The sequence below is a fragment of the Bombyx mandarina genome, chromosome 04 (assembly GCF_030267445.1).
Source record: "Bombyx mandarina strain Sakado chromosome 04, ASM3026744v2".
NCBI lineage: Eukaryota > Metazoa > Arthropoda > Insecta > Lepidoptera > Bombycidae > Bombyx > Bombyx mandarina.
This window is the reverse complement of record NC_143211.1, coordinates 7,370,893-7,388,217: the sequence shown is the minus strand read 5'-3', so window position 1 is coordinate 7,388,217 and position 17,325 is coordinate 7,370,893. Positions and strand designations below refer to the sequence as shown.

Here is a 17,325-nt window from a genome sequence, read left to right as displayed (position 1 = left end):
TCATGATTCGACGCGTGAATAGATTCTGAAATAAAAGTTTTGATTCGTTTGAGTTCTTTTAACTTTAAATTTTTTTTATTGCTATAAAGAACATACGACCGGGCAGATATTACAAGGTAAATGTCGCGAAAAAAAGTAATTATATATATACTTTTCTTTTACCTATAATACTTACATAAACTAACTGATAAACACATTAACCTTCTTTACATCACGCAATTAAGTGATAGTATAGGCTAAAAAATCTATTATAAGATATCAGTGACAACCCTAACAAGCCATCCCTATTTTGTCTTTTGGCGTTCCAATTTTGTATTTTCTCGTCCCTAATTTTTCCAGTCTCGTTCCAAATTACCCTACATACGTCCCAATTTTCCCCAAAAAGAAAGGAAAAAATATACATTTTTTATTTTGTCGAAATATTGTATTTAAAATAAGAATATTGCAACTTACCGTTTGTTGTGGTATTTCCAGGTGTATTAAAAACTTATATAAACTGTGATCTTATTGAAAAAACAACGATAATATCACTTTTTTTAAAAGTTCTTTAAGCTGTTTTAAAACGCACTTTTCAACCACTATTTTAAATTTAATTTGACGAATTTTTGGGACCAACTTAACTCATGTTTAGTACTTCCATAATTAACTTGGTTTTTCTTCTATACATTGATAAATATTACCTTAAAGAAAATTAGGTAGATTCCGTGCTACAAGTACTTTGAGAATCTTCCGCAGGTTTGTCCCAATTTACCCCAGGATCCCAATTTACCCCATGTCATGGTACTTATGTTAGTGTTTTCCCTTTCATTGCCTTATATCTCTTGTCTTCCAGCCAAATTTAACAACATTTATGTTTTTGACTGATTTTATTTTATTAAATTCGTTCCAAATTGGTTGCTATGAAAATTTTTTTACAAACAGTTTCGTTTCCATGGTGATGTTGTTGGCTTTGTTAATTAGCAGATTTTAATAAATATTACCTTATAAATTTGTTCTGGGCCCATAACCTGTTGGATGGTTAAATTTGAAGGATTGGGTTCTTTAGGTGATGAGGGGCTATTTAAAAACACAACTGCTTCATTATAATTATATTGCAGATTGCTTGAACACTTTTACACCATTATACAATTATTATCTTTATATTTTTTTTAAAACTATTTCATGTTTCTCTTGCCGTGTCTAGATGAGAAGTTCTGACATTTTCTTACGAGAATACAATGATCTGTTTTTTTTAAACATTTAAAATAATTCTAATATTCGAAATCTGATCAAGTGTCAAGTGTTGCCTGCCATTACATTTATATACAAACTCCAACAGAATATATTATAATAATAAAATATATTTCGGTAAAAACATGACATAAAATTTCATAAAATATACGCTTACCGTGAATGGAACGTGAAACGTCAACTGTGACGTCCATAGATTATACACTTAATATATTTGAGATAGATGCGCAACTCTCATTTTTATTTTTGCTTTAGTTAGAGCCCAGGACAGCAGGCGTCGCTGCTGTCGATTATTAGTCTCCCTACCCCCCACCAGGTGGCTTTTTTAGTAATTTTAATATTTTTTATAATTAACTCTCTTTATGAAAAAATCTTATCGTTTAGAATCGCTGAAATTCCCGGTAGTACTTATGAAATATTAAAGAACGTTTGATTGTGTTCAGCATTCTAATCGATAAGACCTTTTCATACAGAGAGAAAACAGTTTTTTTAAATAAAAAGCTGTAATTCTCTGTAAGCTATTTAATTTCCCTATATTACAAACAATTTACTGTTAAAAGATAGTATGAACGTACAATTGTATAAAATTTCGAATAACAATAACTCCTCTAGATTAATCCTACTAGAGTACTTAATAACATTAAATCGAAAGTTATCTAAAAGTTAATTAAGTCTAGATAATCAAATCATTCAATGTCACTTAAGTCATTTGTGCGAAATATAAACATGTCAGCTTTCCATTACAAACATAGTAGACAATTTGAATTAAATTTAATAAATTTGTTTCTTAACTATAGCAGTTCTTGCTTAAAGTTGATCGTGACAGATCATGACCTTGTATGAAAATATTACATCTATAAACACTACCTATGCTTCGTCATACAATAATTGTCATTTATACTAGCATTGTAGAGATAATACACACACTAAAGTGAATACTAAATTATTCTTAGCATTCTTATAAACATTTAGAAATTTAAGAAACGATTAACCCACAATCATGTTCATAACATGTGACATTTTGTTCTGCACAAACGTTTTATTACATGATTTGAAAAACAAAAAATGTTTAAAAAATGTAATGATGATTTAAAGTACTCTTAAATATTGATAGTTTGTACTTAATGACGCTTATAGTAATCTTAGACATGATTACATTAGTTATACTTTTATTCCCTATCTAAATTATTTCTATTCTGACGTTTCTGATGCTTTAGCTTTGGTAATACTAGATGAAACAAACAGCAGATTGAAAGAAAATCATCTTAAAGTTAATTACATTCATTACAAACCATTAGTTTACATTTTGTTAAAAAAGAAACTGGTGTTCGTTACATGCAAATGAATTATAAACATACACATGCAAACATAAAATGTAAATTTATCTTTTAATCCAAATTAAATGTACACTAATATTACATCTAAATAATAGAAAGGGTTTCGAAAATTTTTATTGCACTCAACAGCAGACGAGCACGCAACCCGGCCCGTGATAAGTGGTCACCAGTGCTTATAAACTTCAGCAGTGCCATAGGGGTTGCTGTCTATCACTTAAGTTTTAATAAATTATTAATATACTCAGTCACAAGCATATTGATTTCACATAATGAAAATGTAAGAAACATAATCATGTTTGGGCATTTTCATTTATATCTGCTCATACAGAAAACACAACTTAGCAAATATATTCCACAGTAAATCTAAATAATTGCAAATAATGCTTTTAAAGACCGTTGACTTTTGATCATTAATTAAAATCATCTTCTCGTAGAATTTACAAAAGGTTATTTACAAAAATTTATATCAGTATTTTCATATATTACTAACTTACTAATTACAACTATTCAAACGTAATACTATAACTATAAGAACTAAACAACCTATTTTAAAACAAAATTGGCATCAATTTAGTTCTTATGAACTATTTCAATTATTAATTTATCAATTATAAACATATTTAAAAAAAATTAAGATCCCTTGAGAGTTCACGTTCCTTGCTGAATCAGTTTCTCTTCTGAAACGGAGAAACAAAGTATCTTAAGTATGTAACAAATATTGAAAAAATACGACCATGAAAAATTTAGTGTTAATGTAATCTTACTTACAAATTAATATATTACATAACACGTTCTGGTTCAAATATAGTGCATCAATATTTTCATGTTTCAGACATTTTAGTGCTCCTTATAATTTTTCCATAAAATTTTGTCATTATCAAACCTTTGTCTACAAAAATAAAAACATTATTTTATATTGGGTAGAAGGATGAACGTGGTCACAGGCCACTTGGTGTAACTTAGTTATCAAACACCAGGAAACAAAACGTGAATGCCATCATCTAACTTTGGATGTGAGATCAATTGTGCTGTATTTTATTTAAACAGGAAAGCATGACTGATTGATCATTCCAAAAAACTAGTTCGGGCCCACTTGACAATAAGCATATAATACGCTGAGTTGCAAAACATAAATACTTCCACCCACTCGAGACAATTTTATTATCTGAGGTGTGTGTGTGATAGTACGAGACTTAATACCGACTGTTTTGATCAAAACTTAACATATATGATAGCTAGGCAGCAGAAATAGGAAGGACCATTAGTTGGTGCTAATTCATTTAATTATATTATGAATAATAATTATGTTAGCAAATAATATACCGGGAAAATAGTGTCAACTCACCGTTATCAAGGCATCCGAAATAGCATTTCATTTTCGATCTTCGAGGCATGCTGATTTTTAATAATAAACATTCTGTAAGAAATGAAAATAGTTACACAGGCTTACGAAACGCTAACGAAGAAAAAAGTATTGGAGCCAAGTTATGTCTAAAGAGAATTCAAAACAGAGTTTCTCAATGTCTAATCGTCTAATATTCTCATAAAGCTAAAAGTTGCTCTAAATTAATACTACAACGTAAAATAACTCACACCAAGACCAAAAAAAAACGATTTAAAAAATTAAATCGTTACGACATTTTGAAAACTTTTTTTTTTTTTTTGAGATTGTTTTACGGCCCTGGAATTTTGAAAACTTCAAAGCAGTGTTTCCACTTACGTTTTTTTTAACACATTTTACCCTAGTTTCTTTTGAATTTACCCTAAAATTTCCTAGACAACTTTCATAAATCCTTTATATGAGTCGACTATTATCAAAGCCGGCAATCTGACTTTTGGACAATGATTGGTAAATCAGAAAAACGAATTATTGACTTTATATTCCATTGGCAGTCATAAAACTCTTCGGAACGACATCTTAGATAAATAACAGGTTAACTATTAACCTTTATTTAATGCAGGTTTTGAACCGTATTCTTTGAAGGAGACGATTATATTCAAATAAATCTGTATTGACATATCAATAAAATTTTTTTGTCCAAATGCACAGATTGCCACCTTTGATAATAGACGACTCATATAGAAAGCGTAAATAAAATACAGAAAATAAACCACAGCATATTATTTAATGTAGGTATATATAATATAAACGCCCCCAGAAGATCATAGATCTATAGGATTAGAATTTTCAAGGAAGTCGACGCATTGCTTTTATATTCTTTTGCTGCACAACCTAACACTGTTCGGTTCTAAAATTGAGCAATTGTTTGCTGGCAAAGTTGGGAACTTTCTATGAAGCAAGCCGTTCAGGGTTTCATTAGAAAGCCTGTTTCTTTTGTCAGTTTTTAAATTTGAGAACACTGAATAATCTTTCCACCTCAGTCTTTGAAGAAGGAACTGCTAGCAAAAGTGAAATGACAATTACAAGGTTTTCGTAAATGAAATTACCATGATAATCTTTCATGGTACATGAAGTACCTGTATATTACAATACAAGTAAGTTCTGGTGACATCAACGAAAATAGGTAAATAAAAATTTGGCGGATTATACTTATTGGGATTCTGGGGAATCCCTAAGAAAAAGCAGTGGCTTAATCTATGATTTACTTTACTAGAGGGTTACTGTTGAATCAAACCTTTATAGTTTTTATACACAACTCTGTTTTATTCTTTTACTTGTCAACTCGACTTAATGTCATTCTCTCTCCATAAAATAAAATGTTCATTGTTTTACTTTAATTATCGTTTATTTTAAAATTCACAACAGTTACTAGTATAGGCTTTGCTTTTTACCCCGAAATATCCTAAATCCTGGTATTTTTTAAATTGTCTTTATCATCCAAAATATCAGCTATTTTTCCCTAAAAAAGGGAGAATTCCCTAAAAGTGGAAGCACTGCTTCAAAGTACGCTACATTTTTTATTGAGTCAGAACTCATATCTGCCATCTAGTGAGTTTATTAGATCATTAATGCCTAAAAGTTACAAAAATGACGTCGCCACAGGAGTAAGATGACGCTAGTTGTATGTTATTTTCCTTTGTATGGGAGTTGCACCCCCCTGGTGACGTCTATCTTGACGATTTTTCTAATATAAAAGAAAACTTTAAAAAATTATATCTCGTACACCGTGAGTTTCCGCAACTTAAAATCTTGCTAAAAGCTTTTTATTTATGAGTACTATCTACAAAAAAATTGTTAACTTCCAAATCGACAGAACATAAAGGAAAGTTTAGCCTAAAATACACTCTTTATTAGAACATATATGTACTATTGTAAACATACTACATCAAAATGATTGTTTCAAGTTTATTTCGTGCAAGTCGTCAATATACAGCAATTTCAACATTTGCTCGCTATAATCATGAACAGAAAAACCCCATGATAAAAACTTGGAATGTAATGACGAAATCTAATACAAGATTTTCGTACCCAGAAAATACTGATATTGTTATAATAGGTGGTGGTATAATAGGAGCAGCAACAGCTTATTGGTTAAAGCGCAGAGCTGGTGATGGTCTCTCAGTAGTGGTCATAGAAAAAGATTTTTCCGTAAGTTACTTCTGTTGTTTTTATATTTAACTTTATTAATAGTATAGTGTATTTAAGCTTTTAACTCACCAGATGTTGATCGCTCATGGACATTAGCAATACCAAGGGTATAGCCACCCTGCTCTGTTAGCTATACCTTAAAGACTCATAGCTTGTTTGAATAATAAATATTAAGTAATAAAGTTCAAGTTCACTAAAGAGCTTTAATGTCTAATAAATAATAAATAAAAATTCCCATATATACAACCCATTGGGTTTCCCGGATCTTCCCAGTGAGCCACAATCTAGTAGTAGATTCATTGAAGCACTGCTGTTGTCAGGGTAGATGTTACCTAATTCTATCAAGTTGAGCCCCATGAGCTCGCTACCAGCCAGGCTGATACCAAAATAGCCCCTTGAGACTACTGGATATAGGGATGTCATTTATAAGTGTTATAAATTATTGTAAATATGAAAGTTCATCAGTCGTGTCTGGTCATGTCAGTCATTACTGGTGGTATAGCTTTGTGAGTCCACATCGGTAGGTACCCCCACTCTGCCTATTTCTGCTGTGAAGCAGTAATCTATTTTGGTATGAAAGGTGGGGCAGAATTATTGTACTATAAAACTGAGACTTAGAATTCATGCCTTATGGTAGGTAACTGTATTTAAGTTGTTGACGTCTATAGGCTCCAGTAACCACAGTAATACCAAGTGGACTATACTCGCCCACCATCAAAGTAATAAAAAAATGTCCAATTATGCAAAACAGTAATTTTATAAAAGGTTTCAAGTGTTGTAACAGAAAAAATCTTCAAAATTGTACTTAAATTGTCTTAATAACTTACCATAATTAGAAACTTTGTTTTTACTACAGTATAAACAAGCTCAAAGGCACCTTCAGCATGGAACACTTTCACAACATTTCACACTACCAGAAAATTTGTTCCTATCGCAATTCAGTGCATTCTTCCTTAGAAACATTAGAGAACATCTTGATGAAGATATAAATGTTGAATATTGTCCAACTGGGTCATTAGTACTGGCGAGTAACGACTATGCACAAAAATTAGAAGAAACTTCTTCATTATTGAAGGAACATGGGTCACCAAATGAACTTTTGTCTCCTAAGGAAATAAATAAAAAGTTTCCATGGATAAATACTGCAGATATCAAGTTAGGTAGTCTGAATAGTAACCTAATAAAAAAATGTGATATATTAGGTTTATTATTTTATTGTATTACATTTTTTAATATAATTTTAGGATGCATGGGTGTAGAATCTGAGGGAACATTTAATGGATGGGAACTACATAAAGGTTTTGTAAAAAAGTCAAAAGAACTTGGAGCATTATATATTAATGCTGAAGTAGTTGGTTTTGATTTGGAGCAACAGCGAGATGTTCTAATGGAAGGTGTCACCCCAGGTGCATTTGAAAGGATAATGCGAGTTAGATACATGACAGAAGACAATGAAGAATATGGAATAAAATTTGCTGGATGCATATTAACAGCTGGTTCTGATTCTAGTGAAATAGCTAAATTTGCAAAAGTAGGTAATGGTGATGGAATGCTCATGATACCATTACCTGTTGAGAAAAGGTAAATTGGCAATACTGTACAGTAAGTGTTGTGAGGCATTTTAGGGGTTCCTTCATCTACTATGTTTGTCCTGCGGTTAATCAATCAAGTGTTCCAATTTGAAGGGTAACATAGAAGTTATACTTAAAACCCCACTTCTCGTTGGATATTAGTGGGTCGCGATTTCGATCTGGTGTAGGTTCTGCGAAACACTGCCCTTGCTAGAGCTAGTGTTGGCAAATTCTCTCAGTTTGACTCCGTGAGCTCACCCGTCCACTCATAGCTGCAATAGCCCCTTAGGCTACCAGCGAATAAACAAGGAAAAAATAATCCTAAGCAAATGAGATTTCAATCTCACGTTGGTCAATAGTACTTACATTGTAGTTTCATTGTTTGTGTAATGTGGGCATGTAGTCTTTCGTTTACCTTTTGCCCACCTGATTCAATAAAAAATACAGTGTTATAATATTCATGGAATTAATTAATTGTTTTGTCTTTGAGAATATACATACTTATTATTTTGATTATAAGTTATATAAATATGTGTAGTATTACTTGTCTATTATAAAAATACTATCAATAATTATTATTTTTCTGTTTTAGAAAACATGAAGTTTATTCTCTTGAAGGAAATAATACACAAATTGGTCTTAATACTCCCATGATAATGGATACAACTGGGTTATGGTTACAAAGAAAAGGTTTAGGAAAGGACTTCTTAGGTGGATATTTACCTTCACTAGATCAAAATGATAATCTTGTTGATACAGAACAGTATTTGAAAACAACTTTTCTACCATCATTAATGCATAGAATCCCTAGCTGTAATAATGCTCAGGTAAATAACAATTTGAATATTTTCCTATTGGCTATATAGTAATCAGTATGAACTGTGTCACAAGAACAGTTTCAACTTACCTGTAGTGATATGTAGGCAGCAAAGATACCTACGTACTCTTGATCATTATAGATATAAAAAATACATTTTTGAAACTTAAAAAATAATACGACTATGGGTTTTTAAAATATTTCAAACAGCATTTCCAAATATCAGAAAAACTTGAAAATTAATAAATTGACAAGAAGAATGGGAACATACTTATTTAAAGTTTTTTAAGACTGAAGAATTTGAAGTCTTCGTGGCCTAAAGGATAAGATGTCCAGTGCATCAGTATCTAGCAATGCAATGGTGTTCGAATCCCGCTGGCGGGTACCAATTTTTCTCATGAAATACGTACTTAGCAAATGTGCACGATTCACTTCCATGGTGAAGGAATAACATCGTTTAATAAAAATCAAACAAGCAAAATTACAATTTGCGTAATTACTGGTGGTAGGACCTCTTGTGAGTCCGCGCGGGTAGGTGCTACCACCCTGCTTATTTCATCCGTGAAGCAGGAATGCATTCATTATGATAATCGCCTTATCGTTGCCGCCGCTGACTACTCCCGGAATCCTGATCACGCAGGAGCCAGTCACCGTCGACGCCCTAGACACGTCCTTACGGATCAATCAGATCCAATAACCCTTACATTAGACACCTTCAGCTCTAACGTTAGGAGCAGACTTACGGAGCCCGGTAACCCTAACCACCGAAGTTCGACGTGCAACCTAACCCATGCATCTGGCCACTGAGTTTCTCGCCGGATCTTCTCAGCGAGTCGCGATTCCGATTCGGTAGTAGATTCATTCGCGAAGCAAATGCTCTTGAGTTGTTAGGTATCCTTTAGAGGCAAATCCCACCCCTCCTGGCTGAGCCTTTGCTCGCCCACCTGACCTGGTGGAACTGGAAAGGCCTCTGGGCCACCAGTAATCCCTCATTCATAAAAATAAATAAAAATGTAATGCGTTTCGGTTTGAAGGGTGGGGCAGCCGTTGTAACTATACTAAGACCTTAAAACTCAAGGTGGGTGACGGCATTTACGTTATAGATGTCTATGGGCTCCGGTAACTATTTAAAACCAGGTGGGCTGTGCGCTCGTCCACACATCTATGCAGTAAAAAAATTAAAAGAAAAATTATAGTGTACCCGTAAGTCATGACTATCTCGGGGTTCGTATCATGAAGTTACATAGCTAACGTGTATACTGTCTACGGCAATCAAAGAATGAAATTGTGTAATACAATAATTGAACCTGCAATATTTATTTGTCTCATTAACAGCTGCAGCATTAATGTTAGGATGACTTTGGACTTGAATAAATAATTAAAACTAAGGGCACCATGAGCTCTTAGTTTTCTAGGCTTCTATCCTTCCTATCTTTTCTATACGCCATTAAAAAAAAACGTTACTGTAATTGCTCCTTTATCTAACATAATAAAATATGACATTATATCAATGGTTTCTAGGTACAAAGCCATAGCAGTTTGTATTATGATTGCACCACATATGACAATTCAGGAATATTGGGACCACATCCTTATCATAATAATTTGTATATTGCTGCAGGATTTGGTCAGCTAGGTAAATACACATTTCATATTTATAAATTGTGTAGACCTGTGTTGATCGATTGTTGAACTATAAAAGGTTTGATTTGTAAGTCGATAGTCGTTCTCATTCGCATATTTACCTACCTACTGTAGATAATTTCTAAAGACTATGTGGTGTCGAATGTCATGATCTAAGTCTGGGTCGTTATATTTTTCTGATCTATTAGTCGATCGTCACCCGTTAGTTGCTGCGTTACTTTCAGGTGCCAAGACCCAACGGCGAACTACGACATGACAGATATAGAAATAGAAAAATATAAAAACATATATATAAAAAGAGAAGTGCGATTCTGACATACCATTTACATGTTGCTTGAGCCACGATCAATCAATGATGATTGATACAGGTCTACACAAACTCTTACAAATTTCATCAACCACAAAATTAATTTAGGTTTGTTAGTAACCCTTACCATTTTAAATGTACTAAACCTATACCAACCTAATAACTTTTTTGTATTATTTAAAAAAATATTTTCGTATTTAAAAGTTTACTCCTAACTAGGGGCAGTAAACATGTTTATAGTGTGCTTAGTGCGAGTTTCTTAACGTTCTCGATAGTGTAAAAGTTAACCGAATTTTGTATGCAGTTGGTACAGCGCCCCTAGCGGCAAACGTACGCAAACGATCCCATTCCATACAAATATGAGGTAACTTTTACGCTATCGAGAACGTTAAAAAACTCGAACTAAGCACAGTTTCCATTTACACTAATTCTTAATTTATAGTATAAATAGGACAGTATTAATTTAACATAACGGATCACACATCCTGCCTATTTTTGTCGCGAAGCAGTACTGTATTACGGCTTGAAGAGTGGCATATATATATAATACAATTAAGACTGCGACCTCGTATCTCAAAGTTTGGAAAGACACTTTTTATTCTGTCGTCTATAGGATATGTAACCACTTAACACCATGGGCCATGAACCATGTATTTATCTGCCTATCTAGTAATAAAAAAACTATATTATTTAAAACAATCTTACCTTCGTGATTAATTTACAGTATTTTCCGTGTCGTAAACGGTAGGCAGTGACTTGGCCCTCCCCAGGCATTGCTGACGTCCATGAGTGACGGTAACCACTCACCATCAAATGAACCGTTTGCTCGTCTGCCTACAAGGGCAATAAAAAATATGGCGGAAATCAATTTTACTTAGTATCCGTTGTTACTTGTTACAATTCTACGGGAGGCCATATTCATCTGGATAAGCTCATTCACTCATCACTTAGAAATGTGGTTTCATTTGATATTGATTTGTATTTTTAATGAAAACAATGTTTTTCTCAGGTTGTCAACATGCTCCGGGTTTGGGAAGAGCTCTAACGGAACTAATCATAGACAGTCAGTTCAATACTATCGACTTGACAAGGCTTGGATTTGACAGATTATTAACTGATCAACCTATGATAGAATGCAATGCTTATTGAACTCAAATAAATAATCAATGATAATATCTATTTATTATAACTTAAAACTACAAAAATTCTATATTTTATTTAAAACCTCATTTGAATTGTGTCTGAGGTGCAGCAAATAGAGCACCACCTTGTTTTGAAGCAGCTCGAGAAGGTGCAAAACCAAGCAACTTTTGTATGTTTTGTCTGAAACAAGAATAATTATTATACAATTATTAAACTACTCACATCAAAATAGGCCCCACATTTTTTTGTCCCATAATTTATATGCATGCATTTAATATGTTTTACGATTCGTCAACCTTAAATTAGGGTTTTACATATTATGTAAACGCAAAATAAAATTTAAATTGTTTAATTTGATCATATTAAACACAAATACCCTTTCGAGAAATGAGTACTAGGTAACTGTCAATAAAAAAAATTATCCACTTGTTTTTTTGCCGGGAATTATCCTTTAGCATCGAGTAGGACCTCCTTTGCTTCGTATGCACTATCTGAGCCTATCGAAAAATTCTCGATCAGATGAGTGATTTTTGGTCGGGTATTTGTTGCCAACAGAGTTTAAGGGCGTTTATGAGGTCGTGCTGACTATTGACTTGGCTATGGATTTCTTTGAGACTTCGTTTCAATTAATCCCATAGATGCACAATCGGGTTGAGATCAGAACTCATCGCTGGCCAAGGTAAAACTGAAATATTGGCATCAGAGAATGCCCTCTGAGTGACACGAGCTGTATGCGCCACAAGCGTTGTCTTACACAAATATCACCCACCCTTTGTGAATATGGCATGACGTGAGATCGGATTACGTGCTCGACGTAACTGGCTTAAGTGATAGTCCCTTCGTTAAACATTACCAGCTCTGTTTTGCCTAACAAGCTTATGGCCCGTCCCATATCATTACACTTGGGCCCCAAAACAGTCAGTTCCGTGCATGCATGGTTCAGTAAAACGTTCTCCTTCTCTTTTCTTGAAAAAAATTTGATCTTGCACTCGTCCGTAAAAAGTAGGCTGTTCTTCAATTGTCCATAGCCCAGCCCAAATCCTCACGTGCAAACCTCAAACGTGCTTCCCGGTGAGCCCTTGTCAATTTTAAACGGATAACGCATCCTGGTTCGTTTCCCGTCCGTCGTGGAGTCGATTCCGAATGGTGCAATCAGTAAGGGATGTGCCAGTGGACTGCCTCAGCCGGGATTGTAAGGTCCGGGTGGTTATTGAGCGGTCCCGGCGCGTTGTCAATCGGATGTAGCAGTATTCTAGTGCGGTTGTGGCTCGAACTCTCCTGATCCAGGTCTTCTAGCTACACTGCCTGTCTTTTGGAATCGTTCCCATACGTTTCGAATAGCGCGCCGTGACACACCAAGGCGAATAGCAACCGGTCTTTCCGATTCTCCCTTTTGAAGCAAAACAACCGCCTTTGTTGCAGTTTCCACATCCACTTGACGGCGAGAGCGTGACATTGTAATCGGGAATAATGTCGAAACAAGATAACACAGACAAAGTGTGTTCAAAGTATTGTGCAAGATAAAGCAAGACTGAGAACACAAACGACTAAGAATACGAAAAATGGGTAATCTCAAGCACTTCGCTTTTTTTGTGTACCCACTTCATAACTTTCAAAACATCATTATGGACTCGTAAACTTGTGTGCTAGAAGCGCTGGTGCTTTATTTGGTCAATGATTACTATACGATTTATTTATAAGCACAATTAGAGACAAAGTTGTGGTGGGCCCTATTTTGTTTTGAGTAGTTATAGCAATATTTTCTTAAATTACAACAGTCATACATCATATCCATCCACCGAACAATACTAATTGTTGTGTAGGGCCATCTGTAATAGAGAGGATATGGTGCAGCTCATGACTATCGTCTGACGTGGTTGCAAAAACTTTCTTGTATCAGTTGGTGCCAGCTCATTTGGTGTCGTGTTTCATCAACTTTTTTATTCTAATATGAGCAAATATTTTCCAATGCAATTTGTTAGTTAATATTTGTTAGCTTAAGTACCTACAAATACTTTTGAGCCCATTTTTTACGTGACAACGTCTTATAATTCGATGGAGCCGGCTGCACGCACGAAAAAACATGACTCATGCGGCGTTACCTCGCTCTGAGGCGTTCCATTTAAGGCTTGAAGTGCAAGCGAGAGCGCACAACGAGCGGCAAAGAGGCACAATCGGCCTCCGCGTTCGGCAGCGTTCGACATCTGTCTCTCTCCTACTTGAGTGAGCGATGCATCCGCTATACAATAATACATTTAATGTGTAAAAAAAAAACTATGTACATTGTAAAAAAAAAATTGACATAACTGTATATATGCGTACAAATAAATGTAACTTGATCAATTCAATAGTGATTTCCATTTACCTCTTTCTCTATATCCATACAAAATATCTATCAAACAAATAAAATTAAAATTTTCTTTTGAAAAATGAAACCATTCCATCAGTATTTTTTTATGACGTTGTCACGTTCAACTGTCGTCAGTAAACCGACTTTACAGACAACCGATTTTTTTATAGCAAATATGGGTGGACGAGCTCACAGCCCACCTGGTGTTAAGTGGTTACTGGAGCCCATAGACATCTACAACGTAAATGTGCCACCACCTTGAGGTATAAGTTGTAAGGCCTCCGTATAGTTACAACGGCTGCCCCACCCTTCAAACCGGAACGAATTACGGCTTCACGGCAGAAATAGGCAGGGTGGTGGTACCTACCCGTGCGGACTCACAAGTGGTCCTACCACCAGTAATTACGCAAATTATAATTTTGCGGGTTAGATTTTTATTACACGATGTTATTCCTTCACCGTGGAAGTCAATCGTGAACATTTGCTAGTACGTATTTCATTAGAAAAATTGGTACCCCCCTGCAGGATTCGAACACCGTTGCATCGCTAGATACGACTGCACCTGACGTCTTATCCTTTAGGCCACGACCAATTTATACATTACTAGAGACCGCCCTTGCTTTGCTTGGGAACTGTAATTTATTATTGATCTTATTGAATATTATTTTATAAAAATCTGGTCCTGACAGTAAGAAACACAACAAAAAAAGAACGTAACAAACAAACAAATATAATCTTTCTTCTACTTATATTAATGGTTCACTATTTTGGCGATAATTGCTGTCCTGATTTTGTTTTGTAGGACTATTTGAGATAAGCATTTCCACTTATATGTGTAACTCCAACAGTTTTTGCGAGGCACGCAAAAATATCTTGCAGGTGGCAATTTTTTTCCTTTTTACTTGTCACTTATTGCTTTTTACTTGACTTTACACTATATTTTTATAAAGTACATATATATGTGTTATTCTGAAGTGTAAGCTTAATGTCATATTTTTTTATATTGAATCCACAGCCCAAAAAATTAGTTTTAACTCTACAAATGATGATATTTCCATACAACTTTTCATCCCTTCCATTCAACACTTTACACGCTTTACAACCGTTTTTTGTATTAGAAAGAAGCCTATTTTCTTTATCAGGCTCCTCTAGACTATATGTGTAACAAATTTCATTTATATTGGTTCAGTAGTTTTGGCATGAAAATTACTTAGACAGAGTTACTTTCGCATTTAAAATATTAGTATAAAATATTTGGACTAAGAAAATATTTCACTATAAAGCACTTCTATTGTCTTATTATTTAGATTTCTAAAAAACATATTTAAATTATATTTAAAAAATTTAAATGCATACATATTGAACCAAAATACATAAAAGATGTAAGAGAAACCAGACCAGAAAACTCATGCGATTTCATAAAATATTCTAGCCGAGAGTTTAAAGAGAGATATTAGTTAATTTAAAATAATAATATATAATAGGGGTTAAAGTATGAAATTGCCGTTTTATTGTAATAAGTATTCATATTTTGAGATTTTTGAGTGAAACTTTTTTAAGTGGTACCTATGGGGTTCTTCTTTTAAAAAATGTGCAACATTCGATTCTCGACTTTCAGTTGTTTTTTTATTCAGCATAGACAAGAACGATAGATATTTCGAAAATTTGAGTGATTTTTGAATACGAGTTCGACGACGTGGAACTAACGCTGCAGAAAGAGCTCGCAATATCAATGTTGCGTGTGGAGAGGAGACTGCTAAAAAGTGCGATTTTGGTTAAAACGCTTTTGTCTGCCAACTGCTGGACATAGTTCTATCGCAAAGGCATAAATGACCTTCCTATTTGATGGCAGCAATGTATAGATATTTTGATGAAATAAATATATTAAATGAAAAAAAACGAATTTCAATTTTTCAGTACAAATCGGCACTTTCATACTTTAACCCCTAATATATTTATAGTCTATGGTTGGTAATTATCTAATGATCGTTACCTGATGCTCATTGTACACAGAATGTACAAAAATATGAAAGAACAATCTGTGTAATCATCACCAGGTAAATTCCTATGGCTCAGACCTTGAATCCATGAAATAGGATAAAATGGAAGTTTAGCCACTACTCTGCCATCAAATCTGGAAATGTTTTTAACATTAAGTAAATAAAAATAGAGTAGCCCTTGTTAGGCTTATGGAATAAAATATATTTTAGTAGCATTTAAGTATCTATTATTACTCACATACTATTAAACATGCTGAGCAAGGCAGTAAAAGCAAAACCAATTGCAAACATTGATTTCATTTTCACCAAAGACAAGTCTCTGTTATTGTTTTTGAGTCTCTCTTCTTCTCTTTCAATTTTTTTCTTTTGTTGTCTGTCTAGTGAGTCTCCATGAGCTTCCTTACGTTTCTCCACTAAAATTAAGCATGACAGTTTAAAGATACAAGTAAATAAACAAAAAAATAATTTCAAAACTACAAAAATAAAGATAAAATTAAAGTAATTATTCACATTTTTTACTCTGTCGTTCGACTTCCACTTTCAGTTTTTGATATTTCTCCGTTCTGTAGACTAAGACCCATGTTAAGCCTAAAAGTTAAAGATTAAAAAACATTAGTTAATAAGAGTTTTACCTGTAAAGTACATCGTGTAGGAGTATTGCTGGTTTATGAAATTTAGCACTTTGGGTCTCATTATACGTCAAATTTAAAATGAATCCAATTTAAAAATGCACACTTGATAAGCTCCTTTGCTTAATTAGCCAAAACACAAATCTTAATTACCTATTTGTGTTAAACGGAATTCTTTAGTTTTATTTTAGTCATTAATTTTAAGTTGTACCGTATAACATTTAATGAAACTAGTCCATTTTTTAATTAGCGAAAATTATATGAAATTTCTAACCTTCTCCTAAGAACGCAGTGCAGATAGAGATGAAAACTATTAAGAGAGAATCGCTCCACATTTTGCAAAATCCTTACTCTAATGAAAGATACACTTAAAATGAATTTAAATTTATTATTTCGAATGTTTTAAGAATAAATCTACATAATGTAGATAAGCACGTAATATTTTCTCATTTAACTTTTCTTTTCTGAAATTATTTTTTTTTTTAATTAATTCATTGCAAAAGGCAAAGGGATCGTAGGCCATACTAGTAACCATTTTTTTATTTCAAAGGCTGAATCTACGTCTATTTTATGGAAAGTAAAATAAAACAAATGATAGTGGGGAATTTACTGAGGTTCAATACGAGTAGTCACGTCCAGCATTTATGTTAAAAAAAAACCCAAAATTATGCACTTTCATAGAGGCTAAACGGCTGGTAAGTCGCCATTATTACACATTTAATCCTAAAAAATACTTTAATATCACCA

At 33.6% G+C, this 17,325-nt stretch overlaps 2 protein-coding genes and 1 long non-coding RNA gene across 3 annotated transcripts; 1 reads left to right on the top strand and 2 right to left on the bottom strand.

Annotated features, from left to right (window-relative positions):
- Positions 1 to 1,737: 1,737 nt before the first annotated feature.
- Positions 1,738 to 4,702, bottom strand: LOC149503095 (uncharacterized). Its single transcript, XR_016325766.1, has 4 exons — positions 4,161 to 4,702; positions 3,913 to 3,984; positions 3,336 to 3,456; positions 1,738 to 3,244 (listed from the first exon to the last, which is right to left on the bottom strand). It is a non-coding gene; the product is annotated as an uncharacterized LOC149503095 (long non-coding RNA).
- Positions 4,703 to 5,621: 919 nt separating this feature from the next.
- On the top strand, positions 5,622 to 13,947 carry l(2)37Bb (FAD-dependent oxidoreductase domain containing lethal (2) 37Bb). Its single transcript, XM_028177708.2, has 6 exons — positions 5,622 to 6,117; positions 6,974 to 7,277; positions 7,362 to 7,698; positions 8,281 to 8,515; positions 10,027 to 10,141; positions 11,466 to 13,947. The coding sequence occupies exons 1-6, from the start codon at positions 5,860 to 5,862 to the stop codon at positions 11,603 to 11,605; spliced, it is 1,389 nt and encodes a 462-aa protein (XP_028033509.2). The 5' UTR covers positions 5,622 to 5,859; the 3' UTR covers positions 11,606 to 13,947.
- Positions 11,620 to 17,030, bottom strand: LOC114245524 (calcium load-activated calcium channel). Its single transcript, XM_028177712.2, has 5 exons — positions 16,853 to 17,030; positions 16,460 to 16,537; positions 16,188 to 16,362; positions 15,943 to 16,083; positions 11,620 to 11,779 (listed from the first exon to the last, which is right to left on the bottom strand). Exons 1-5 carry the CDS (start codon positions 16,911 to 16,913, stop codon positions 11,683 to 11,685), a joined length of 552 nt encoding a protein of 183 aa, XP_028033513.1. The 5' UTR covers positions 16,914 to 17,030; the 3' UTR covers positions 11,620 to 11,682.
- Between the last annotated feature and the right edge of the window lie 295 nt (positions 17,031 to 17,325).